General features: G+C 39.7%; 1 protein-coding gene across 2 annotated transcripts in view; it reads right to left on the bottom strand.

Annotated features, from left to right (window-relative positions):
• Positions 1-620: 620 nt before the first annotated feature.
• arid3c (AT rich interactive domain 3C (BRIGHT-like)) overlaps positions 621-26,967 on the bottom strand; it is a 59,071-nt gene continuing 32,724 nt past the window's right edge. For both annotated transcript variants that reach the window (XM_077001084.1, XM_077001085.1), the window contains 6 exons: positions 21,550-21,622; positions 10,343-10,526; positions 9,006-9,250; positions 7,423-7,704; positions 5,443-5,532; positions 621-4,319 (listed from right to left, as the gene is read on the bottom strand). In XM_077001084.1, coding sequence (XP_076857199.1) covers positions 4,150-4,319; positions 5,443-5,532; positions 7,423-7,704; positions 9,006-9,250; positions 10,343-10,526; positions 21,550-21,622 — 1,044 coding nt within the window. In that variant the 3' untranslated portion in view covers positions 621-4,149. The remainder of the gene's footprint in view (positions 4,320-5,442; positions 5,533-7,422; positions 7,705-9,005; positions 9,251-10,342; positions 10,527-21,549; positions 21,623-26,967) is intronic.

Genomic DNA, 26,967 nt, shown 5'->3' with positions numbered 1-26,967 from the left:
GTTCCAGTAGTTACGGCAACTAATTGCAGATTTCGTTTTCCCCCTTAGTGCTCAACACCTGTGTTTTACATTTTACTCTGTCTGGTGTTTCCACACAATCCCATTATGTTTTAAATGTAATAAGAATGCAGTATCATTGTTTCTATCTTTCTATCATGTTTCATGATCAGTACGCACTCAGGTCTTTTAAATGGAACTCATGACATTATCCTCCGTCAGTGCACACAGGTGATAGACAATACTCAGAGGACTATGACAACTGTGTGCCAGTCTTCTCAAAGGATCTTAACCATGATGGACACTGCTCAGTATTTAGTGAAAATAGGAATATGAGTTTGGAATGAATGAGTCTTGCCCCTCATTCTGCACGTAGTGCAGTGATAGTTATATAACTCAGCAATTCATTAAAACAGACAAGTCCAAGTCTTTAGTGAAAAACAAGTGAACAAGAAGAAACATTTGTGTTTTGACACTATTTTGTTTTTTACAGCTAAACATTTAAACAGTTTTAACACTTTTTAAACACCTTGTTATTTTTATTATTATTAGTAGTAGTAGCGGTAGTCATTTCTTTCTTTTTTTATCAAGTAATGACTATTACACCTGGTTTGTTGGTAAAGTTGAAAGTACTTTATTTCTAATTATGCTACAAGTTAATGGCAAAACAAACAAACAAACAAACAAAAATCTCTTTCACCTGTATTTTTTTTTTTTTTTAACTTTTTTAACCCCTGAGCACCACAATCCAGCTTTCCCATAATGCACTGGATTTATCCAAAGTAAATAAAAGAGAAGTTAAAGAAATGAAGCTTCATACACAGCGAATATGATCTAAAATCTACCAGCATAGCATTGTTTACATATCTAACAAAGTAAACATTTTTTTGTAAGCACAAGTGAACCATTTTTTTTTACTCAACCTTCGGCAATATGATATCATCCTTGTTAACAAGCATTCTGATAATTATATTCTGTTTCAGGAGTCAGGGGAAAAAAAGCTTTGGTTACAGGAATCGCATTGACTCGTGTTCTTGCTTCACAGATAAATACTCCTGAGACTTCCAGTGAAATCTCTGCAGCGTAGCAGTGTGAGGTGAGAAGGAGCTGAACGCTGAATGAGAGACCAGACCGTGTTTCTGTAGGAAAAATATGAGCACATCACTTTTCATAGTGATCAAAAAGTGAATCTGAAAGATGAGTCTGAATTCCCACAATTGCATTGATTGTGCCCCATTCCTTGTTCTACACATATTTATATATTTCTTTCAGTTTTGCTTCTGTACAGTGATATACGTTATGGTTAAATTATGATTTGTTGTATTGATATAACCAAATCTGTTACATTCCTAAGTTCATCATCTGCTGTTTTGAAGTAAATGTATACCACATTTTCCAAGTGCTAAAATTCCATTTCAACTGAGACAGAAAACCTTATCAAAATGTATTCCAATGAAGGCTACCAACCTATGTGAGAATCAATGTAAAAACTATATCAGGCAAGGTGATGCAACTGACATTTCCATCTTTGGTAATTATTAAATGTAAGTAAAGAATACATATCCCGTTTCAACATTTACACATCTTTTCCAAAAACCCTTGAAGAAGGAGAAATAATTATTGTGTGTGTGTGTGTTTTTCTTTTTAAGGACCAAGTTTCTTGTGGTAATTTGTAAGTGCATCATTCCCCAGCGTATGCAAAACCAGCGGGCTGCATGTGAGATGTGCTGGGCATCAGAGACCTGGTGCCCACAGGCACTGCCTGCTGTACCCAGCCGCTGTCAGAAGCCCCTCCCCCCGGCCTCCTGCACTCCAGCTGTGTTGTGCATGAAAACAGTGATTCAAGTAAACGTTGAAAAATATATAAAACGTAACGACACTGCAAACCACTGTACATATACACACCCTTGATGCCTGAACAAAGACCAGTGGTTGTAGCTTTTGCTTATTTATGCTTGTGTATTTAGTATTTGGTGCAGAACGAAATCATTTGCCTTAAGGTCATCAGTGTATCATGTTTGATTTACTACACCTATCTCACATCAATGCTAATAGTTTGGAGCAGACTGTATACATGAAGTAAAATCCTTCTGGCATGTCTTTCCCATACACAAAAAATGCCATAGACAAAAGTCAACAATCAATGCAAATTACACAATGCAAGCCCTGCACGGTTTATACACCTGTCTTGCAAATACGCATCATGTTTTAAGCAGATCCTGGACGAAAAAGGTTATACTTAAAACTGGCGATTGTGGTCAGGTTTGTTGGCACAGTCTATAACAAATGAGGTAGATGTGTGTTAATAATATATTTCCTTCTTTGGTATAACAATACAAAACAGGAAAAAAAATCCAGTGATCTGTTGAAAAAAGCATTGATTTTCAAGTGGCTTCATAAAAATAATAGAAACGAAATAAATGAGGTATATCTTGTATTCATAAACTATTATATGTATGTACAGGTAAATTTGTGAGGTATCTGACTATTTCAAATATTTTTTTTTGGGGGGGGGGGATTTTAAAATGAATGTGGAGCTGCTGTGTTGAAGCAGCTCAGGATTAAAACCAGTAGGATGAAAGTTAGTATAATAATAAATATAATTTGAAATCATATGTTTACACTTCTAAACAAACAACACAAGATTATTCTCCCAATTCCCCTTACAGACATAAGAAGGCTGTGAAGCAGATGTAACAGGGGCTAACAAACAGTTGAATGAAAGAAAGAAAGTAAGAAAGACACTTTAAAAAACACAAAAAGGCAGATTCTATTTACAGGTTTTTGTCTCATGAACTCTTAGTTAGGGCAAGTTCCATTTAGCCTGCTTGAAGTAATCTTTTCCTTGTCTCAGGGAGATCCAATGAAGTGCTCAACCATTTTTCCCCATAATTAATTTCCAAGTACACCATCCCAATGACATGCATAACATAATGTCATCCACTTAGTAGCCTTGAAAACCTATATTGACAAGGCTGACTAGTAGTTCCAAATGCTACTTAAATTATATAATCTTTCACTTGATGAACACTTACGTGCCTTGTCATTAGACTGAGGGTGAGGTGGTGGGAATGCCTCTGACATGTTTCCCAAAGAACCTTCTAACCAGCGTAGCGTATTTTGTTATAGCTTCTAACCAAAACCATCAATGAGGTAAAGCAGAATACCACTGAAGTTACCATCTGTTTGTTCAGAAACTTAACTGAGGGCAGACAGCAGTACTCTTTGTATGATTGTCCAAATCTATCAAAGATTATATGGACACAGGCCTTGAAGGAGATATTATTTTAATGTCTAGGCTATGTTTTTGTCCCTCTAAATAAAATGTGAAAGCTACAATATGTTACAGAAAGTACATTTATCTCCCTGACTATTTTGATACAACCCAGTTAAGGATGTGCTTTGTCTACAACTAAGAAGTCATATCAGTAATTGAATTGATAATCCTTACCATTGCATATCATTTTCTTTCCGTATGGGCATCATCTAAACATGAGAGTAATTTAAGAAGCTGTGCATATGTAAAGGACGTCACACACTGACACAATGTTAACCTTATGCTCTTTGGTATTAGCTGAAAGTATAACTCCTCTGTTGCTTCATCCAACAAGTCACATGAAAAGATAACAGTATTTAAAGAATTACAAGATGTTCTTTCATGCTTAACAGCAGATGTACTGTTCGGAGAGCCTTGCGACTGAAGCATTCTGTCCGACGAACATCGTCCGCTTCATCCTTCCTGTAATCTTACGGACCGCCGCATTTGTGGCCCCGTCATACAGCATATGCCCTTTGAAGAGATGCTTCACACTGATAAACATGTCCTCAGTGGAGGGATTCAGAGCTTATGCTCTAATGTATATTTAACTGACTTCACTTGTGCTGCTAGAAACCACTGCTTATTTCTCCAAGACCAAGTTGTAACCTTTTATTTTTTTTCTTGTGGAAGTACTTCTCAGGAGGCAGATGTCAGATTCTGTGATGAGGCTCATAGGAGGATGTGTAAAAAAAACCCAAAACAAAACAAATCAAAAAGCAGGAAGCCACCATCCGAGGATACAAAAAAGTTTGTATAGTTTAGCAGCCTGCCCTGCGTCTTTTGGGGGATGGGTGGAGGGGAGGGGAGAGGAGAGGGCTCAGGGATGAGGTGACTCAGGGTGAGGCGCTGGGTCCATGCGAGGAGGACGAGGAGGAGGAAGAGGAGAACTGGATGTGGCCGCCGAGGCCGGGGCTGCTGCTTTTTCCCTGAGAGGTGGCGAGGTGGTGCGGTCGCTGTCCGCCCGCTGTGACAGAATTGGCCGGCTTACGAGCAAACAGGACCCCTGCAGTACACACACAGTAACGCCTCATTAAAATAGACATCTCTGCACTTCTCATTCGCATTCGTTGCCTCTTATGAACATGAAAGATGTGTAATAATTGAGGTGTGTATTAGTCTTGCAGCTTCACAGTGGTGTGAACTTCAGTGCTTTGCTTTCTCCAAGAAACCTGATTTACACCACTGGCTAATTATCACACTTTTTCCGACAGAAAGAGCGCTGTGACCAAGACTAAAGAAGGTACCCCTGAGGAATCAGATAAGGGTACAGCTGGATGAAGGTGTGCTATAAATACAAGAAAAACTGCCTGGGAACTGCTGTCTAAAGTTTCTTGCATTGCATAAATATTAACAATAGATTAAGTAATTTTGCGACTGTGGTAAACTTAACTGTCAAATGGATATGAATGAAATGAGACCTACAAATGAAACTAAATAGTTTCATAATCCAGACAGAAATCAGTGGCTGAATGAAGCAAACTTCTACTGAACAGCATGTGTGATGGTGAAATAACCCTGTGCTTTCCAAAGAAACCAGAAAGATCAACAGCACCCCAGAACTTAATGTAATACCCCTATTTATATCACTTGCAACATTTTAGACAGAAATCTTTTGCCCAATGGTTTTGGCTACAAATGACAGTTACTGAAAAAAACATGTCTTTAAATTTCTTCTAGCACTTCAACAAAAAAATCTCTACTGAGGAATATTTCATTGTTTCTTAAATGTTCTCAAACAGGCTTCTGGTAAAAAAAGAAAGAAAGGCAGTTTTAATTTTATCGTCTTCCGAGAAAACTTTGCAAGCGCACTTATGGAGGCCGCTACTCTAATGGGCCATCTTCAGGTAATTACAGTGACTTGCTCGCTAGGCACAAGCACTGTATCCACCTTAAGCACGGGCCTTTCCTCTCACGCATGAAAGACAATAAGGCCCATCGACCTCAGAGCGCCTGGGCCCAATTTTGAGATATTTAACTTTTTTAACTCTATTGGACTTGCCACTTCATTACGATGGATTTTATAGCAAAGACATCAAATTGTGTGGAGGACTAAGTGCAGGGGGTGCTGCTATAACTTATTGAATTTCCTGCCTGCAATTACATCAGCAAACGGCCGCTCTATTTACCTGTGTAGACAACTCCATTTATTTCTATTGACATGTTGATGCTGCTAATGCCGTTGGTAGACAGGTTCAATGCGGTCTCTTGTCTATCATCTGTCAAGAGAGCGAGGCAGAGAAAAACTCAATATGAGCATTTATAAAAGGAACACAAGAAGCAAGAGGAGCACGCCAGCAACTATCGGCGATAACTCATGAGTGACAGGATAAGGAGCAGTTTATTAAAAGAGTTCAGGAGGAAGGCGGGGGAGGGAGGGGGGGGGGGTAGATCTGTCAAAACCCTTCGAACGCATCCATTTGAACTTTCTGCTCATCTCCCAGAGAAGGTGCTACACATAAGCTCTCCACTATAACACACAGGCCCTTTAAAATCTTGTTTTACGGCAATGAGAGATACATTAACATGCTCAACAATGCATTTGCACAACTGCCTGGAAAGATCTCGATGCAAATAAGCACGCCCCAGTGGAGGTTATCATTTAATTCAGCTTTAAGGTAAAAATGCAACACGTGGAAACTCTAGAGCAGGCAAAAAGTGTTTTTTATCATTTGGGGGACTGCAGCTACAGTGCTTTAATGTCTATCATTTCAATCTCATATGTCATTACTAGGGATGCCTCAATGTATTTCCAGACGTGGTTAAAGCAAATAACATTTAAAATAATCTTTAAATTGCAGAGTGTTTGACTGTATTACATCAAGGCCTGCCCAGCTCTATGGAATTACATTTCATTTTCCCATCATACAGTATATAAAGCACACTCTGTCATTATGACTGATACAGGAGTAACAGTCATGCAGAAATAACATATTACTCATGGTGAGATAGACCCCACAATCTTCTCATGGACCCTATCATTACGAAATGCATGACTTATAGCTCATCTACAAGGTGGACTGAAACCATTATCATTTTACTTGTATGTAGACAGCAACATTTTTGTTCATTTAGAAACTGCTCATATTTGACCTGAATTCAAGCGATTTATTTCTCTATCACATCTATAAGCACCTAAAATATATCTGAATTAAATATGATGGACCACATTCGGAGACAGATCAAACCCATCCCATAGTCTGCTCTCTTTTGCTTCTTGCAGCTTATATACAGTCAAATGAATTATGCACGATCCACCTGGTCTCAGGGGGGTAGACCGTACTGTTAAAATAACCCTTTGTTTCCGTCTTGAGATTAGGAATCGTGCCAGCTGCTACCAGTTGTTTGAACGTCACCGATCAGCCAGTGTTAACATGCCCTCCACAATTTGCTCTTCTCTGTGGATGATGGCCACATATAGTAAGGAAAACTTAAAGTGGGCTTAAACCCTTAAACCCAAAACCTATTTAACAGAGGTTTAGAACTATGTCTCATATTCCTCAAATGACAGGAAGACTGAATTCCATTAACCTAGTAATACCAAACACTAATTTGAACACTAACTCTTTAGAGCAACTGCAGGTCTGTATCACTTGCATGACAAAGAATGCTTCTGATAAGCCAGTACATACGACTAAATGTGCTGTATGATACAGTGTAGGGCAGCAGAAATATTCTTTCAGTGACATTAAAAATTACACATCAAGTGGTTGAGACCATCACTACTAATCTCAGCTCTAAAATTATAGTGGCACAGCATAACTCAGACAGATCTATTATTACTCTACGACAAATACTGTAATTACAGTGAAATATATACATTTTAATGGTAGGTGCTGCTTTTTTCATGAATTTTCAATATCATTACATCTAATGAGAATCTAGGAAAAGATGCTAAAAGGCCACAATGCAAAGCGCTGTAATTAAACTACAGTGTAATCTAGCAGGAATAGAACTCTATCAATTATATACGTTCCTTGCAGTGAAGGTCACTCCGCTACCACCCACCCACCCACACACACACACACACACACACACACACACACACACACACACACACACACACACACACACACAGGCGGTGGTCACGGACGCCTGCGTGGGCCCACCTCTGTTGTTCAGCTTGATGTTCATGGGCAGCTGGGTGGCCATGGTGAGGAGGTTGTGTTGGAGTGCGTGCTGCATGATCCTCTGCTGCTCCTCCGCCATCAGCATCACCTTCTTCTCCGGCGGCTCTCCGGCCTCCAGCTTCTCACGCAGCTGCTCCAGCGCGGCCGCTTGCACGGCGGCCGCCGCAGCAGCCTGGGCCGCCACTGCCGCGCTGTGGTGCCCCGCCAGGGAGACGGGCACGCCCACACGGCTGGGGAGGCAGCCAGGCAGGATGGGCTCCTCTGTGGAAGTGTGGGGGAATAGGGGGTGAGGGGGGGGGTCCAGGGAGGGGTGGGAGGGGCACAAGGAGGCTTGCTGAATGGATCTTGGCAGGTGTTACTTTGCAATGTTTTTGTTTCCACCCCTGATCTTTGTATCGCATGCACTTCAAAAGGTCAGGAATCCAGGAAACTCAAGAATGATTAATAGTAAAACCCATGTGTGCATATCAAAGGAGTGGCTCTGTTTCTGATTCACGCAGTGTGGGAAAATGCACTTTTTAAAGATTTAAAGTAGATTTAAGGAATGCGGGCTTAACCATGCGTTACATCATTTTTACTATTACTTTTAACTTGTTGTTAAGGAGGCCTCACTATACTGTATTTCCAGGCACTGATGTAAATATATACGGTCTTCTGCTTTAGATGGAAAGTGCATTTACAGTGACATCGGAAACACCAGGCTACATAAAACACTTGTCCTATGAAAACCATCCTGTGGTCATGAGAATGGAACACCAAATCAGGCAATACACTTTCTGATCTACTTTAAATAACCGAGGCAACTGCCCTATAAATACCGACAGACTTTTAAAAAGCCTTTGATCTCAAAGTAGTATTCTTTGCGTCATTGGCGCCTTTTTTCCATACGGGAGTGCTACTAAACACGTCTCGCCTAACTCCCTTGCTCCTACTCGAATGATGCGGAAACTGGCAGTGCGGGCAAGAGGAAGTCCTGCAAGCTGTTTCCTGTCTGCAGCTGTGGCATGCTGGGACACCGTGTGCAGCAAGTGATGAATTAATGGAACATACTGCCTCTGTGCACGAGATACTCCTCTCCTCCAGCAGGCTGTGACATGGGCTCAAATGAACGCCAAACATGGGTCACACTGCATTGCAAACATTGCACATCTAACGTGTGTATGGTGTACACGGTGACCCACAAGCCACATCAACATTAAGGACTGATTTATTTGTGTGTTCTGTGCCATTGGCGTCTATAAGCAAGGACTTGCAAGCGTGGACTGCTCCAATCATGCAAATATAACCTGAGCGGCTTCTTTTACTTACTATAAAAATTTTTATCATACAAATGTCTTTCATAGTATTTATTTTTTATAATAAAATTTTGTTAAAATGAATGCAGTCTAATGATTTTGCACATTTAAGTTATTGATGTAATCTGCGAAACATTGCATGTGCCTTTGTTTTATACTAGCTTAATGGTTAACTCTTTTTTTCCCCCTTTTTTATACATTGTGCTATTCACATAAATGTTTTGCTACTTCTGCACCCCACTTTCCTGCATGTAGTACAATCCTCACCTTTCTTGATGATGGGGGTGTGTACCATTTGTCCGCCATTGGGGGTGGGCATGCTGATGTGGGGCATGTGCAGCTTTGGGGAGGGCAGCAGGGTGGGCGTGCCCACGGGCGAGTAGTTGAAGAGGGCGGAGCTGTAGCTCTGCCTACGCCCCTCGCGCCGGTTGCTGTCGATGGCCGCCTGCAGCTCCCCAGGAGAGCTGAGTCCTCTCTTTTCACATTCGTAGGGATAGAGGTACTTCATATACCTGAGCAGAGGAGCGAGTCAAGTCAAGCACATGCTCGTATTCTTTGTGTCCTTGTTTCCTTTTATGGCGACAAAACTGTTGACTGACTGAGCTATCCTGCCAATATAACACATTCAAATATGCTTGTAACGCTTGTAAACGTTGAGATATTAATATGTAATATAACCCTTGTATATACTCACACACACAGACGCAGACACACAAGCACAATGATTAATGAGTACAAATGAATAAATTATAATAGTAACGACTTCAGGTGGCTAATGTTAACATATGAAGACATTCAAATGACACCGTTTATGTTGACACACTTTAAAGGCTAGGCTCACCTTCTGGGAAATATGCGGAACATTGCTACCCATTATTAACACTGCTATTAGCACTACTGCCTTTACAAAACCTTTCTATAACTGTGATTCTTGGCGTTCCCTTGCGTGACACGAGGCTTGTTTAGGGACATCTGTTTTCAAGACCACATGAAAGGACACGCCTTTTTTCTATGAGCTGGGTTTATAACCAGGTGAAGCTAATTGTATATCGCTTCTTTGAGTGCCATTGTAGTCGGTTATGACAGACTACATGTTATATGGGAGAATTTTATTCCTTTGAAGGTGATGTAATTACTTTAAATGACCGAACTGAGAACAGTCTTGAACAAACAAGCTGATTCAACTCAGAGTAAGAGGAGAATGGTTAAAACTCAATCAATACTTATTGTTCATAGAAGAACTGCTTTATAAATTTGTATTACTATTGACAACGACCAGATCATGAACAAAACCACAGGGCACTTTAATAATCAAAATCATAAGGCCTTTCTTTCAATTTGGTGGTGTTTTCTGATAAAGAGATACGGCATTGCTGATAACAGGAAATGACAATCTTATGAACATCTCATCAAGTGTTTTTAGCCACTCTCTATTTATCTCTTTGGTTTCAGAACCACAGTCTTGTATCCACATGAAAGATGTCAGATGTGCGCTGTCTGTTACTCTCTTTACTTTAAACACAGGTAATTGAATCAGACTCAACGGTCGAGAAGCAACTCGAAGTTATCAACAAGTTGAACGTGTGAAAGGTTATCGCACTCACTGGGTCCGAAGAGTGAAAGCTGCACTGGTGATCGAGGTAGGGAGGTTCAGGCCTTTGGTAATCTCGCGCCATATTTTCTTATTGATGACTTCCACTAAGCCGCCTTTTTCGGTGACAAGCTTGTAGAGAGTGTAGAGATCCAACACCTGCTTGGCCATGATAGGAATCCGATTCACTGGAGTCCCTGCAGGAGTGGGACACACACACACCCACACACACACACAGTATCCACAATCAATGCCATTAACTCTGGCTCATCGATGGGACTCTCCGCCGCTTATGAGGCCAATCAGTCTGGCATAAGTAAAATGTCCGACAGCCTTCCTCTCCCACTTGGAAAAAATCTCACTTTTGAACCGTTCAATCAAAAGCCCCCTCTATGTTGGAGATGTACTGCAGTGAATCTCTGTTCGTACTTGTGTAGCATTTATATGTTGAAAAAACAACTGCAGCAAAAGCATATTAATGGTTTAATAAAGCAATCATGCACAAAGTACAGCAAATTGTATTTTTTATGTTCAGATCAAAATTTAATTACTGCCTAATTGTCAGGACTTTGGCCTGTGGGTGTGAACAGCGAGTTACACACTTTGATGACAAGAATAAACACATTCTTTTGTGGCCCTTGGCTAATTACAAAGCTTACTTATCATCAATGGATGAAAGCTGAATAAAATTAGACTGCCTCAATTGAGCAATTGTTATTAAACACACTTAAAGATGCTTTGTAAGGCATCTCTGCTCAACACAAATATGTACTTTTACCTGTGAGAATTTGCTCTCACACTTTAATGTTAGGTTGTAAAGATTGAAGAAGACCAGTCCTTTGTGTGAATCGGAGACCGCCTGACCTCAAGATAATTAACCTGTATTTTGCTGATAGAGTTCCATTGTGCCCATCGGATTTACCATAATAGCAATCAATGCTCAAAGAAATATAGTGCAAACAACAGCAACCCAAGCTGCACTGTGAAAGAGTGTAGAGAGGAGAAGAATTGTCTATGGTGGTAAAAACACATCAATTAAGCCTTGTAATTATGGCTTCATTTTGCCTCTCTGCCATGTGAACTAAGAGACACTATTAAAACAAAAGATTTATCTGCCCTCCTCTTCAGGACAATGATGGAATTACATTTGGACTACAGGCACCATCTTAAACAATCAATTGCTATTTCTAACTTTATGCTGAACTGTCCATACATCTCACACCATTAGTAAACAGTGAGGGCTGTTCAGAGGACTTATCTGTGGTTTAAGAAATGTGTTCACCAATTCTTAAAGTTGTATTTGTTTTTATAGTAACACTCTGTATTTTGGTAAATCTCTGAAAGCAGACTATCTTGTTCATGGCTATGTGCTATGATATTTTTATACATTAACATTAACATTGGAAGCAGCTTTGTAATAGTGCAAAAACACATTCATTTATGATTAGATTTATTTGTAACTGTAGAAAGGGGAGACCGGGTATGGTTGTAACATGGGGAGAGTTGTAACACCATCAGTTCCACCGATCAAGGATAAGTTAGGAGTGTTATGATCATTCCAGTATTTACTCAATTCCTCCCTGATCCTACATGGTGAATATCAAGGCTGTAAACAGGCACATGCAGATTCCATCGCGAAAAAACTGATTTTGAGGTGAGAAAGTAAATTTCTGAATCATGACTATATTTTGTTTAGTACTTATACTATTGCAGATAAAACCATATGAATTATATTACATTAAACTGTAGTTTCTCAGGTAAATTGTGATGCATTTTTCCCCTGTTAATTTCAAATCACCTTGATAATACAGCTAGTTAAACACTGGCTGACAGGGGTGGGGATGGTTGTAACACAGCTTTAAAACGTGTTACAGCCATCACCTTACATACAAAAAACTTTATTGATTTTTTATCATTTTAAAGAAAGACTGACAGAGGTGTGCCTGCAAATGTTTTTAAAAGAAGCATCTGATGAGGTCACAAATAAGGGCAAGTCAGTCAGATCAGTTGCAAAGGTACATGGTGTCTGCCATGTAACACACACACACACACACACACACATTGACGTTGGTTATTATTTGACCTACATGTTCTTTCCACAGGTACACTGTATTAGTGTTCATTAAGCATACATATTGTTAAATAAGTTTGTTCTAGTACACTAATTTACACACCCACACCCACACACTTCTGAGTAAAACAGAAAGTGAATATGAGTTGTGGTCAGTCACAGAGAGATATATATTGTTCTGGTTTGTTATTTTATAAAAAAAAAATATTTTTTGAAGCATTTTTGAAGCATTTTTGAACGCACATAGTGTGTTTTTACTTCTTTTGTCTAACTGTTACAACTTACCCCACCATGTGTTACAACCTACCCCGCTAGTGGGGTAGGTTGTAACAAGGGAACACCTTGTATTTGACATCAACTCACAGCGGCTGTGATATTTCAATTGAAGTTTGAATTGGTGCCATTTGTAGTAAACAAATGGGTGTACTTTGTATAAACGTTTGAGAAGTCTAGCTCAAAAATTCAGTGAGTTACAGGTGCTGAAGCAAAAAGTGTTACAACCATACCCGGTCTCCCCCTATATAAAAATATGTTTGTGTTCTTGTTGATCTCTTCTTCAGATTCTGTATTGTGGTCCAGCTATCAGTCTCTAATCCCCACCTACTGATCATATCTCTGTGAAAGGTTAATTACCCCAATTTAAAAGTAAGTCAGTAATAAAAAAAAAAAAAAAAAAAGATAATGCCAAATACCCTCTCTTTCCACTCCTTAAGACAATAGCCTTCATAGCACACAGCTCCCTAAAGATAATCTTTAAAACAATTATTTATCAGTATGCACAATAGGCTAAGCTAAACGAGCTTGGGGCAATAAGTAAAAGCTGCCTCAACAAAAGCCCACGCGTAGCAGGATCGGACCCTGGACAAGCCCCTTTACAGCGAGATTTATGTGCGCTCGATTGCTGGGGTGATGCATTCGTCCCCTCTGATTCCCTGAAAGAGATACAGCGAATAAAAGGCCGAACGAGCTTTTGTCAGCCTGAACAACCTGATGCCGCCATTCATCATTATGACAATGAGCGATCACGGTTCACAGAAAGAAGCATGCTTGCCCACGCCTGCTGGCCAGTCCTCCTGTTAATCGCTTCCTTGCTAAAACCGTATCGGGGTCGGGAAGGGGCCTAGCTGGTGGAGGGAGCCAGCGCTTACTCCCCCTGCTAACACACCGTTTCACACACTTCAGCTGGATAACGGAGCACAGGATCGCGCCTGTGCTCACACTCTCCACTAAAGCGTGAAATGAAAGCCTAATTCACAAAATGTACAGCAAGGGAAACCACCTTTGTTCATGTAGATAAAACAGGAAATTGGGCTAATCTGAAGAAAACCAAGCTTGAGTAAGTTTCTTTTAGTCTGCTTGTCAGAAAGACAAGCCAGAGAGGGGATGTGTGCCCGTATGTCTTGCACTTGATTTTAAAGGACTGAAATATCTTCTCTTTGGGGTCTGATGAAAGCAGTCTGGAATAGACCAAGGCCAAATGGATAGCCAGCTACCTCTACAGAACCCTTGAGGAGGATGCTAGATTTAAACACACAGTGGATGCATAAAATATATAACTTATGGAAAACTTAGGGCAAAATATTAAAAATAGAATATTAATTAATGGAATGGAATAATTTTGTATTATTCAGTTGTTTTATCAATTCAATGTTTTGTCAAACAGAGACAGTATTGACATTTTTGACACCTGCTGTCCCATGTCCTTGAAGGCAAATTAATGAGTGACAAAAGCTACGTTCTACATTTCAGAGAAGAGAACATTGTGCAGTTGAGTTTTCCTTCAAAGCTGGACAAACACATACGTTGAATAGCTTGCATAGTGTTACTTCCTGAAACTGTTTTTACTTCGTGACTAAAAGGCTAAGAAGGATTTCTGCAAAGGGCACTTATATGGAAAAAAAAACTATCCCAGCATGTATGTGACATCCTTAATCTCTTTCTTTTCCTCAGCTGCCTCAAAAGTTCAGACAGTATTGACATGCCACGATATTATCAGAAAAATCAATCAAATTATTTTTACATGCACCCATGTCAACCAGGCTAACACAGAACAGCTCAGCTTGATATGATGAAGATAGGGACTGATTCAGTTTGACATGCCATGATACTTATCTGAGGAGAGATCAACTGATGTATGATTCTTTTTGATGGTAAACAGATGATGAAAGAAACTGTTTTCAAATTTGGTGTATTAATGCTGGCCTGCTTTCTAAAAGATAAGAGAGCATGGTGCACTTTTTACTAATAGTTTAGGCCTTTTTTATCCAACAGTTCAATTGGGACCATCACTTGTATCATATAAACAAGGATATTTGTTGAGAATCACACTCAGCATGTGCCCAAAACAGGCTGATATTTTTACATTCTCACCAGCATGATATTTCCACTGGAGGAGTTCAAGTATGCATTTTTTAAAGTGTTATTGCCTGGACTCAAGAAAAGCTCAGAGGAAGGAAGGAAACCAGTGACGAACCTTGACAAATATGGGAACACCACTGACTTTCCTGAATCTTGAGGTGCTCCAGTTTCAGGACCTGGTCCCTCATTAAAACTACACTAATACTCTCAACCGGCCTTTCATTCTCTTCTGTAGCATTTCAGGTAATTATGCGAAAGGCGAAAAGTTGGCTCTTAACAGAAAGTGCTGAAGCAGCTCTACATTTACTCAATTTATAGTTAGGACCCAGTGGAAACCATGAATCACATCAGGTATTTCTCAGTATACAATGGGCTATAACACTTGCATTGTTCCCATTGCCTAAAGATCAGAAGTTGTAAATGGGCTTGCCATTCCAAACCGCTGATGCGATTGACATATATATTTTTTAGGCTTCATTCTTAAGATACCTTAAAGACAGTACACAATACAAGGATTTACTTGAGCCGTTGAACACCTCGTTCTTCCACTTTACAAGTTGCAACTTAACCATGACACAGATAAGGTCAGTTTTAGACGACTTTAACTCAGAATGAGTTATTACAGTGGTTCATACACAAAATGTATAGCTATAATTACTTGACCAGTGTCTGAGGGTTTAATTTAATGAGGGTTTAATTTAAAGGTCTTCTGCAGAAAAAGCTTTCATAAATGCTCTTATGCATACATTCTCTCGGGATGGGGGGTATAAGCATATGTGCATGCCTCTAAAGAGCTGCTTAAATACAGGTCTGTTTGTGTTAAGTGGCGGCCATTTTGATTTGAAAAGAGATACAGCCATCTTAATACACAAGGGGTTCGTGTGACAAATGAATGGTGTTTGGCAGGTTATGATTGATGATGGCAGGGGCCATGGAACGCTAGCAGGGAGACTGACCTTTGAACCCAGGCCAGGCCTACAGGGGATGACAAAGTTGGAGGCACAAATTCACTTTCAAGTTGAACACAGCAGGGGGACCTCCTAAACGCATTGATTTTTGATGTGAGTCTGACAACTCGAAGCTGGGGAGAGTTTCATCAAAGGATTTTCACTTCATACATTATCTAACAGTCTTGCAATCCTGAGCTAATAAAAGAAATCTGTAAGAAGCTTGGACATCACAAATATTTATTACTGGATAACTTCATCATTTTATTATTAGTTAAGTGAATATGCCATTATATAAATTGCGTAATATTTCTATATGCACGAATTTCAAAATGAGTTCATAATCTAAAGCTATTTTGATATCTGAGACTCACAAATGAAACACATTTAAAGTTACAGCATCATGCCAGCAATGGCAGCTGGCAAAAGACCAACAAATATTTTTACAGTTTTCACCAAAGACATGAAAACTTGCCTTCTTTTTATGGCCACGCTTTAATCCGTGAAGACACTTAAGGATGAACAGGAAGTGGACTGTGAATGAAGTGAGTGAACTAAGTGTGAAACTCATAGGATTAAAAGTGTGCCCCGAGGAGCAAGGGGGCACAGTCCGTAACTCCTCGCCCTAATGAGTTTTCATTGTAGTGTCACTGGGAATTGAGGTAATGTAACTCCTCATGAACTGTGTTTCTTCACTACTGTGTTTTAAAACGTGAAAAGGCTAGACAGAACACAAGGTGATGAGTCCATGTCATTTTCCACCCAAAACAAATTTATTAACAAGTTGACCTCACTGTAGATGAAGTACTGTTTGGGTAATTTGGGTAATTCTTAGAGGAGCCAGCCTACAACCTCAAAAAAGCTGGCAAGCAGCATACAAAAATTTAAAAAATGGTGAATCTGAAACATACATCTGATAAATATACAGCAGGAGTTAGACATGTAGTTCAATATAGCTTTTCCTGTGCTGCACATGACTAAATAATCTCAGGGGAATAAGTATATTCTGATATTCTAATTTTAGTACAACCTAAAGGGATATGCTTAGAACTGCGCATTTTCGGTTTCCAGTCACAAAAAGGGACATTCTTGCTTTCAGCACCCTTGGCTCTGGGTGTGTCTATTTTTGTATGTCTGTCTTTCGGCAGGCTTCTGTAAACATGCCAGTCGCTGGGTGCCTTCCTGATGTTTTTGGTTCGTGTGGATTACCTGGTTAATGACTGGAGGTGCTGTAGGCTAAAGCCGACTGCCACCGGGGATCATGTACACCGGGTGGCACAAGGAAGTAATAGGACCTGGATCCTGTCCACATATCTGTTTGGAAAGCTTTTAATAGCCTTAACCCGGAGGGGGAAGATAGGAGTTGTGACAACAGGAGACTACTGTATCTTATCCATGATAAACATGCAAAGTATATCACAGAGACCTGCATTTCCCAATAAAGTGCAGTAATATGTTAATATTACTAATAAAGGTGTAATATGTTAATATTACAAATAAAAGGCTGAATATGCTTTCATTTTACGACTGGATGAAGTACTGGATTACGGGATATGATTATGGGTTTTCTGGTAGATGATTGGAGGGAGTAAAATTCAACAATCCACAGACTGAATTTTATTAATATCAGAGGTGGTCTCTCAGTGTCCTGAAATAAATACTAGATGTAATTTGCAGTAGACAACACATGTTTGCACACAATATGAGAATTCTTAGTGCTTTGGTAATTTTTTTTTTTCGTTTTTACATTTCAAAAGAAAGAAATTGAGTGAACAGGTCTCATACCTTTCAAATTTGCAAAAAACACATTTCTACATCTGCACGTTAGGTGTGAAGACAAATGACACCTACACCCTTCCCCCAAACAAGATTCTGTGGCACTCCACAACCACGTCAGTTATTTAAAGCATGAATGATGCTATACAAATGGGCCTAAATATATGACGAGTGTAAATACATGGAATCCACAGTGCAAGTCAACATTCACAACTCACAGTGTGTAATATTTTCTTGGTTAAAGCTCAAATTGCAGTGTAACCAATCCTGGCTATAGTTATAAATACCATCTTGGTAGCCAATCATTGATCAGTGACCTTTCATCTGTTATAGCACTTGGCTGAATTTAGCTTTACAAATGTGACCTTTGGTAAGAAGAGCAGGAAACTTTTGCCAACTAGGATAATTATTTATGTTGTTTAGTTCTCTCAAGGTACCATCTTTGTGAACAATTTAGTTCGATTCATATTTCAACCTTTTAATGCATATATATATTTATATATAGATCATTCAGTTAAAAACAGGAAAGCTACACAAAAATTGTAATCATGACAGCTATTGTGTCTTATTATCTGCTTACTTAATTTGATCCAAAATGAATGATGTCATTTTTATGGGGGTCTTTCTAAAAGGATGTTCTAGTTTATGCATTAGTAATAACATGACAACACTGCAAAAATGCATGTGCATGTGACCTCCTTACTGGCACACATAGCACATTACTGTGCTGTTCACATAGAACTTAAAAGCAGTATAGTTGCAATTGCATACACGTTAAGACTGCTGCACTTTACAAAGTGCTGACTTATCTTGCTATTGTCTGTTTAAACACAGTCAAACACATGGTCTTTATACATAGAGGAGTAATTAGTCCAACAGACTAACCCAAATTTGTATTCTCAGTGAGGAATACAGGCAATATGAAAAACTTATTTTTCAATTTTGGTTTTGGGGGTTGGGGTCAGATGGTTTGCATGTGTAGTCTGAAATTTCTCATTGTAAAAAAAGGTCCACATAAGTGAAAAAATATCTACGTGAGAATAGTTCTCACTAAAACGTGTTACTTGATATCTCATACATGGGCTGGGACCCATCAGATCGTTTTTGACTCACAGTGGCTATGCCAAGTTTCAACAATAAAAAAAAAAAACTTAGGCCGCGCCAATAACAACATAGCAGGTGGACCCAGTGATTAAGACGTGACTTCCACTGTTCTCAAAGCCTTCAACAGGACATTTTGTGATGTTCATATGTCTTACATATCAACATATCACATTTTTCTCACTATTACTTGTCACAGTCAAAACACACAGGCCTTTATTCATAGTGGAGGCAGAGAATGGACTCAAGTCAAACCTGACATGAGAATGGAGTCTCAAGTCAATAATATACATCATCAAAAGGCCTGGCAATTCTCACTTAGCTTGTTTGATAAGCACGTAACACGAACAGCATGCTGACCTGGAGCATAGCACGCATAATACCCATCAATCAAAACAATTCACAATGCAACCAATAATCTCTGTCATTCTGGCCTGTCACATTCTGGAACATCTGTCCCTATGGAAGGCTTAATGAAAAGTAGATGATGTGATTCAGCAGTGACAGCCATTGAAGTCGCTAATAACAAATGACAACACAGTGACGAAGATGAGTTTGGGTGTTATTTAGTCACATGTGACACCATGCTAAATCAACATCGGTCATTCAGCCATTTGGACTCTTGGAGACATCAATAATCAATAAAATAATGGACTTTGTATTGAATAATTTATCCATGATATTCTGAAAGTGATGCAGAAATGAGGATGAAGTGGTTATGCTTCATATACTTGTTACCTCTACATACAGCAAAATTGATCAAGAATGCTACTCAGCTAAACAATCGAATGAATGACACATAACTCATGAACAATACTCAGCTCAGTATTGTTCAAGTACAAATCTCAAATCAGGTTTCTACAACCATATATACAAAAGATGTAGCACCACCCTGACTACCTAAATACACCCTACATAAATGCAAAAATGACAAAGCCTGCACTGACTGTTTTTCTGACCTTGTGCCAACGTGAACCACCTGCTAGCCGTCTAGCAAAATTTTACTTTAAAGCCTGTTTTCTTTTTGTTTGACAAGAGTGACGATATCAGACACACTGGGAGTGCTTAACTATATTTGACTTTACTCATGAGACGATATATTTACAACATGGCATAACTATCCAGTGAGACTCCTCACTGCAAAAAAAAATGATGCAACACCAACAGGGCAATGGTTCCCTCTCCTCCCCCAATTCCGTCCATTAGAAGTTTTAGCAGAGGTCATAGAAGCTGACGTTTGACTAGCTCCTCCCTGAATCGTTCCCTTTCTAACTTCCAGTAAACCAGATGTCCTGCGGGCAGTGAACCTGCATCTCAAACACCACCATCTAACCAGAAATTCCAAGAAAGAAAAAAAAAAACATTTATCTTTTTCTCATCTAAATATTTGTGTTTTTGAATCATTTGTAACTTTCCGTTTCTTTTAGTTAATTCTGTGTGTGTGCAGAAAATACAACAGGTAGACCAATATACACAAATCAAGCCTGCAGTGACAGGGGTTTTTGACTCATGGATAGTCATGGACTTCATTTTCTTAATAAAGTAGAACAACACATTGTAATGGTTTCAAATTAATTATATTATTTCAATTTTACAACGCTGTAACTGTTAACCACATTTGCAGAGCAGGAGCTGAATGTCCAGGCGTGGTGACACAGCTGTTGCGGGTATATTTTATTTAAGGTCTTAGCATGCAGTTAAAGACATATGCAGCCCATGTCAGTATTGGTGCCACCAGCATAAAGGGCTTGGAATGACTCAGTAAGAAAGGGAATGCTTCAGACTGTCAGGGACTCGAAGCTGTCATTAATGGATTATGTGTTGGGTTTCTCCCCACTCACCCCCACACCTTCACCTGAAGGAATCTGCAGGACTCTTTGTCTGAGAGCTGTTACCATACGCTCGCAAATTACCGAGCGAGCCGCGTCAATCATGCGGCTAGCACATTTCACATGAACATGTTCCGACTACTATAGCCATTTAAATTTAATTACGTTTGTCTAAAGGTTATGAGTCACAGAAGCAAAGAAGGGTGATCTGAATTCCAATGGTGATTTTGTAAAGTGTTTACCTTGTCAGTGAAAAAAAAACAAAAATTTAAACTACCCAACTGACCTCATCTATTCTGTACAATGGAACTGGAGTATTCACTTCATATTACCTAATTTGGCTAGAAAATCATCTTGATAATCAAATCAAACATTTACTGGATGCAGCCTCTTGGTAATACCAGACATAAAGCTGGTCTCACAATCATACCCTGTATTAAAAAAAATAATAAAATCTAACAAAATTAACAAAACCGACGTGCTTAAATTTTTTGTCATGGCAACTCACTGCTTTTCATATTATGCAAGGCTTTTAAAGTCCGGTTATTTCCCCCATGACATATCTAAAGCTTCACTGAAGCACTGCTGTGGGAAAACACTGTGATGAACCAGCTCCCTGTTCAGCAAAGACAGAAAGTCATTATTCCATGGGAGGCCAATATAATACCAGGATGTTATCCTCTCTACTGTGGTGAGGTCTTGCCCTCTGGGCCATTTTCACATAATCTCAGAGTAATTATAAAGCAAATGGCACCAACTTTTTCTGATAGCATCCAGAGTAAGTCCACACTGGTAACCACACTGGCAATCATGGTACACAGTTCTGTAAGCGAGGTTGAAACAGGAAGCTTAAACTGGCTTTCACAATACCATCTACACATACTGGGTATACTTGACTGAAACGATAGACCTTCCATATATGTTGTCAATGAGGCTGAAGTTATAGCTTATAAGTGTATTGCAAAAGTGCAAAAGATATTACAGCACAATAATCACAGAGTACATGACTTACAATACTTTTATATGACATATACAGCAATAATATAATACAACATAACAGTTCAATTACCTTCACATGAACATTAGATATTCTGGGTTATAGAATAACAAGTCAAATTTTGAGTCATAACAGTCTTACCTCTTTTCTGCATGAAACTGAAGAGGTCATCAAGAAATTCTTTTCTTTTTTCATCATCATCTAACTCGTACAACTGCAAAAAATCCAAGACAAGAACACTGTAAGCTGCAGAAATGTAGTTGTGTAGAAACTGTTTAGCTGTTAGTTTATTTGTTTATTTAATATAATATAAGATTATGGGTGTATGGTACCTATTATCAGAAATCTCAGCTACTGGACAGACATGTTTACATTCACAGTACAGTGAAACTACATGTATTTTAAGTGACTTTTCCCTGTATTGACATATCCATTATGTCCCCAAATTCTGCCCTATTCACTGAATGGCCACCGAGTCAAAAGCCACCTCCTGAAAGAGTGGTCTGCAACCTGATGGAAATACACTCCTCAGCCTTCGCTTTCAATAAGTCCCAGGCCATGTTACCGGGCGAGCAGGTCGATACAGGAAGACAGAAGGATGACCTTTGGAAACAGCGGGGCACACGGAACGAGGCCCCAGAGATAATAACTGATCATTTAGAAGTGTATTAGCTGTCACCAATATTAAAGGACCGATGCAATCAATGCCTGAGGAAAAAAAAATCTGGGAGAGACATTTTGAAGACGAGGACAAATAAGGGAAGAATGTGTTCGGAATACGTGAGTATGGAACTCTGCAGTGGAATACACCAATTTACAGGAAGGCCGTTGCTAAACGACAAATGGCAGGTTGTGGCTAGTTATCAAGAATCTGTCTGTGATTTAAATGCTCCAGTTGAATTCAACACAGTGCAGCTATGAAGTAATTAGTCAAATTATATGCTTTCATTGACACAAAGAGGGCTGTGTGATGTGCTGCTAGCCAAAACAGACTGAGCAACAATCGCCGAAGCACAAGGACTAGAATGTGCAACTCGATAATCCTGCTCATCCTGATATGGACAGAAAACAACATGCAAAAGGTTGCAAAATGTTGCATCTAAGGAAATGCTGGATTTAATAACGTGAAATCACCTCCTAGTCTAAAACACACACAAAAACAAATCATATCTAATGCACATTTTCACAGCAGTCTCCATCATGAATGTCAGGAAACAGTGCATACTCCTGAGCAAATCTCGTCATTGCAGATACGCTTTGCCTGGGCCGCAGCTACTCAGGGTGGGCCTACCAGAGCCTGCAGTGCGAGCAGTGAATTAATGCATTAATGCGGATGCAGGTGATGTCACGGAGACACCGTTGGCCAGGGAGACACTAGCGAGCTGGAGAAGCAATGTAGTAATGACAAGCTTTCGATCCATATGTCACAATACCTTACGCCACAATGTCCACAAGGTTTCATTAAATATTAACCAATGGAAAATATACATTAGGTTCTTGCTTCCTCTTTCAGGGCCTCGTTGCAGGCATTTTGTCCGTATTTGGAGTGGCTGACATCAAAAAGCAGAAGGAATGTAATGCAACAAAAGCTCATGGGAGTCCAGTCCGAAGATACCATGTTCACTGGCTGTGTATGTAATATTATAGATTTAATATAAAATGCTACGCAATGTTAAATGACCTCAACAGAATTTGCACTGTGTTTTGCACTGTGTTTTGCATACTTACTTACTTGCATACTTACAGTATGTAATACCGCAGCGACTTTCTAAAATGTATGAAAACTCCAAGGCATGTCATTATAACAGCATAAAGGCGTACAAAGAATTGGTATCCCATAAAAAGTTACAGGTTAAATTCACTAGACTTAGATTTAGACTTAGACTTAGACTAGTAAGGGTGATCTGTGCCAATGGCAACAAATCAACTTGCAGCTTGACCTCGGTCAGTGAGGTATCATCACCAACACAACACCAGTGGCACCATGACTACGTTATGCTTCAGGCCTGTAGCTCTAAAATTGTGAAGTAACACAGTCTTTGTTTTGAACAAACAGTGGGCTGCCCTGTGAACATGTGTGTGTGTGTGTGTGTGTGTGTGTGTGTGTGTGTGTGTGTGTGTGTGTGTGTGTGTGTGTGTGTCTTGACTGGAAGTCTTCTAAATGATTCTTCTCAGTGTTGAATGTCATGAGCTGCTCAGGGAGAAGGTGCTATGGCTGGTTCAACACACAGCCATCGTGCTTGGACTTGACCTTGAACAGTTGCTGTTTGCACATGTAGAGACACAGGATAAGAGGCGAGGCATCACGTAACCAGCAAAATGTTGTAATTTATTTATATTTGTAATAAAACATCAACTTGCATGGGATTTCAGAGGAATCAATTCTGCTAAGAATGTGCCCTGTTTAGCAGTAAAAATTTTTAGTTTTTTATGCCATCCACCATGTTAATCTTAAGTGAGGTGAGATAGTAGAACAGGTAAGAAACCTAAAAAACTCTAAATGTAACTCTGCTACATTACATGTTGTACACAGCTGTGAGGAGAAGTACTACATTTCCAAAGCAGAGACGATTCTCCGGCAGAGCAAATCTCAAACAATTGCTGCTGGGATTTCAGCAGAGGGAGCTCTTTTCAATACAATACATCTGTGTGAATATATTAATGTCCTGTATACACGAGAGCTTTATCACTATATTTAGCACACAACACTATCAGAATGCCTGGGAAAAAGATACTATTGTCTGAAACTGGGGGGACGGGACGGACGGACAACACATTCTTTATGTGTATAGTAACACATATCTTGGGGCAAAGGGAAAGCATAAACTCACTTCATATTTTTAAAGATATAGGGAAGGGTGGGGTTGGTGACTTGGTAACATTTTTATGATATTACTGCTTGTCTACTGATTTGTTGTCTACTGTGCAAAACCAGACGAAGGCAGTTCAGGCAGCGCTTGGCTATGACTGAATGAAGCTGAAGTGGACCTTCAGGCGTACAGACCCTGTCCTGGAACACATCACGCTGGAGCCTGGTCAGTCAACACAGCCATGGGTTGTTGACATAAAAATTTGGAAATGCTTTCAATTCCATCACCCCCCATCCCCCACCCCCACCCACGACACTGCAAATATAGCTCAGTTTGGACAAGTACTGACATGTGTTCTTGTCCACATGTTCATCTCAAGGCACTGCTGAAGCAAAAACAATAAAATAAAATAAAATAAAGTCTCTAAAAGTCAGATTTTTACAGGTACTGAAAACTATCAGCATTCAGTGAACTCACTGAACCGCTTTGGTTTACATTATGCAATGTTGTTAATAGGATCCTGTACACTTGCTATTCCTCAATTAGGTCACATTGTAATGGAACAAGTGCCAGGCCTTTCGAAAGTGAATTGCTACATATACAGTCTAAACAAAGAGAAAGAGAAGAGTGTTAAGTGTAAGTGAAGTCACCAGAATAGCTTCAGGAACAGAATGTGGACAGGATCGTACACCCAGTATCACTTCTCCCAAAAAGCACAGGAGTAATGGCAAAAAATGTCATATTTGTTTCCCCAAACATTATAACGACTGTGATGGTTTGATCTGCAGCTATCAGAACCATGTGACATCACATGTAACTGAACCCCTAGATGAACAATAGAGTTCTAGTATTTTTCATGTGCTGTGAAGATAGATGCAATTATTTTAATGAATTAATGGAGCTGTTTTCTGACCATGCTTTTTCTCAGCTCTGAGACCCTTATGGACATTTTTATACCAGTGGAGTGACGTTAAGAAGGCCCTGTACCATCACTTTCGTCTGGGCTCCGCATATACTGCGCCACTTTATACCATGAGAAGTCTCCGTAATACTAGATAATTCTACATAATGACTAGTTGAATGGAAAGGTAAAAGCAATTTTTCTTTAAAAAACAACTTGACCTTTTTCATGTGGAAATTTGTGAGAAAAGATACAAATTGGAATCATATAGGTTTAATATATCACTATTATGACTGTGCGGAAAATGTTATAGAATTTATCATAATGAAAACCAATAATTTTACAAAACTGGTCCCGCCAGTACTATTAACTCGCGTTTGCTAAAAAGCATAATTTCTGAACTGCAGTGAAGAAAAATTACAGCAGAATCAATCCCACAGCCATTCTTTCCCATCTCTCATCATATGTATTTGTGTGTGTGTGTGTGTGTGTGTGTGTGTGTGTGTGTGTGTGTGTGTGTGTGTGTGTGTGTGTGTGTGTGTGTGTGTGTGTGTGTGTGTGTGTGTGTGTGAATGAAGTTGTCAGTTTCCAGATCTTCTGGGAAATCGCTGGGCTATATGGGTGTGTGTGAGTGTGTGAGCAGCTCTGATGCAAGGAAGCAGGAGTTAATTAGAGAACAGGGTGCCTGGTCATGCTGGCACCAGTCCAACTGGCCCTGTGCCAGCCATACTCCCATTCCTTTAGAGGCACACACACACACACACACACACACACACACACGCACACGCACACGCACACACACACACACACACACACACACACACACACACACACACACACACACACACATTGAGGTAGGGAGAGAGAGGGACGACCCTTCTTCTAGCAGCGTGCTGACATAATGAGATGTCTAAGCTAATATGAAGCTCCGATCTTTGTCTCTCCTTGGTTAGTAGAGCTGTTCCTAATGGGATTTGCCAGGGCACTTGAGCTGATGGTCTGGATTAAGTGGCAGTGAGTTGAGTACATATTGGCAAGGCTAAGTGTTATTTTACTGGGCCAGGGCCTTCCACGGTGCCCTGGCTACATCCCCACTAGACTGTATGAGGAAGACATGGACTCAAATGTTGTGCTTAGTGGGAATTTCCTCATGAAGTAACATTATAGTGTTTTTAGGGATAATTACTTCTAGGTTTGGAGTAAACCATATTACCTAAACTATAAGGATGAAAATTATACACTGCCCCTTCCAAGCAATCAAAACATAAAAGTAAATATATAATTTGTGAAAAAACAACCTTAAAATATTGGAAGCCAAATTTAAAAACAGTATAGTTTATGAAGGAAATAAACCATCCTGTCTTTGAAATCCTACTATGCAGAAAATCAATTTAACAAGATAAGTACATGCTAAAGCTAGAAGAGTCTGCCTTCTGTCCAGCATTCTGGATGTGTCTGTGTCCCAGCGGGAGCCCTTCCCAGAGCTGCCTCCTCATAGCCCACATGAATCACTCTAAAAATGGCCACCAAAAACATTTTCTCTTCACCACTTTATCTCATAAAGCCTCCCTTGATATAGAGGGGCTGTCTTCTGTCTACTGGTGAAATCTGATCCCCTGTAACACTGCATGGTATTCCACTATATGTGGATCAAAGTCAGGCATGGCACTAATTTATCCTTACATTTATAACTGATGTCAAGAGATTCCAATTCTCCTCCCATCATCCAATTCCAAAATAACTTCTTAAAAGGTGTGTTCTCATTTCTGGATGGCACGGAAGTCGATTAAAGAAATCGTGAAGCAGCGAAGTCAGAAAAGAAGTCAGAAAGAGACTAACCACAAATTA

Source organism: Brachyhypopomus gauderio, chromosome 3, assembly GCF_052324685.1.
Source record: "Brachyhypopomus gauderio isolate BG-103 chromosome 3, BGAUD_0.2, whole genome shotgun sequence".
NCBI classification, from domain to species: domain Eukaryota; kingdom Metazoa; phylum Chordata; class Actinopteri; order Gymnotiformes; family Hypopomidae; genus Brachyhypopomus; species Brachyhypopomus gauderio.
The sequence above is the reverse complement of the archived record's forward strand: the minus strand, read 5'-3'. Positions and strand labels throughout refer to the sequence as shown.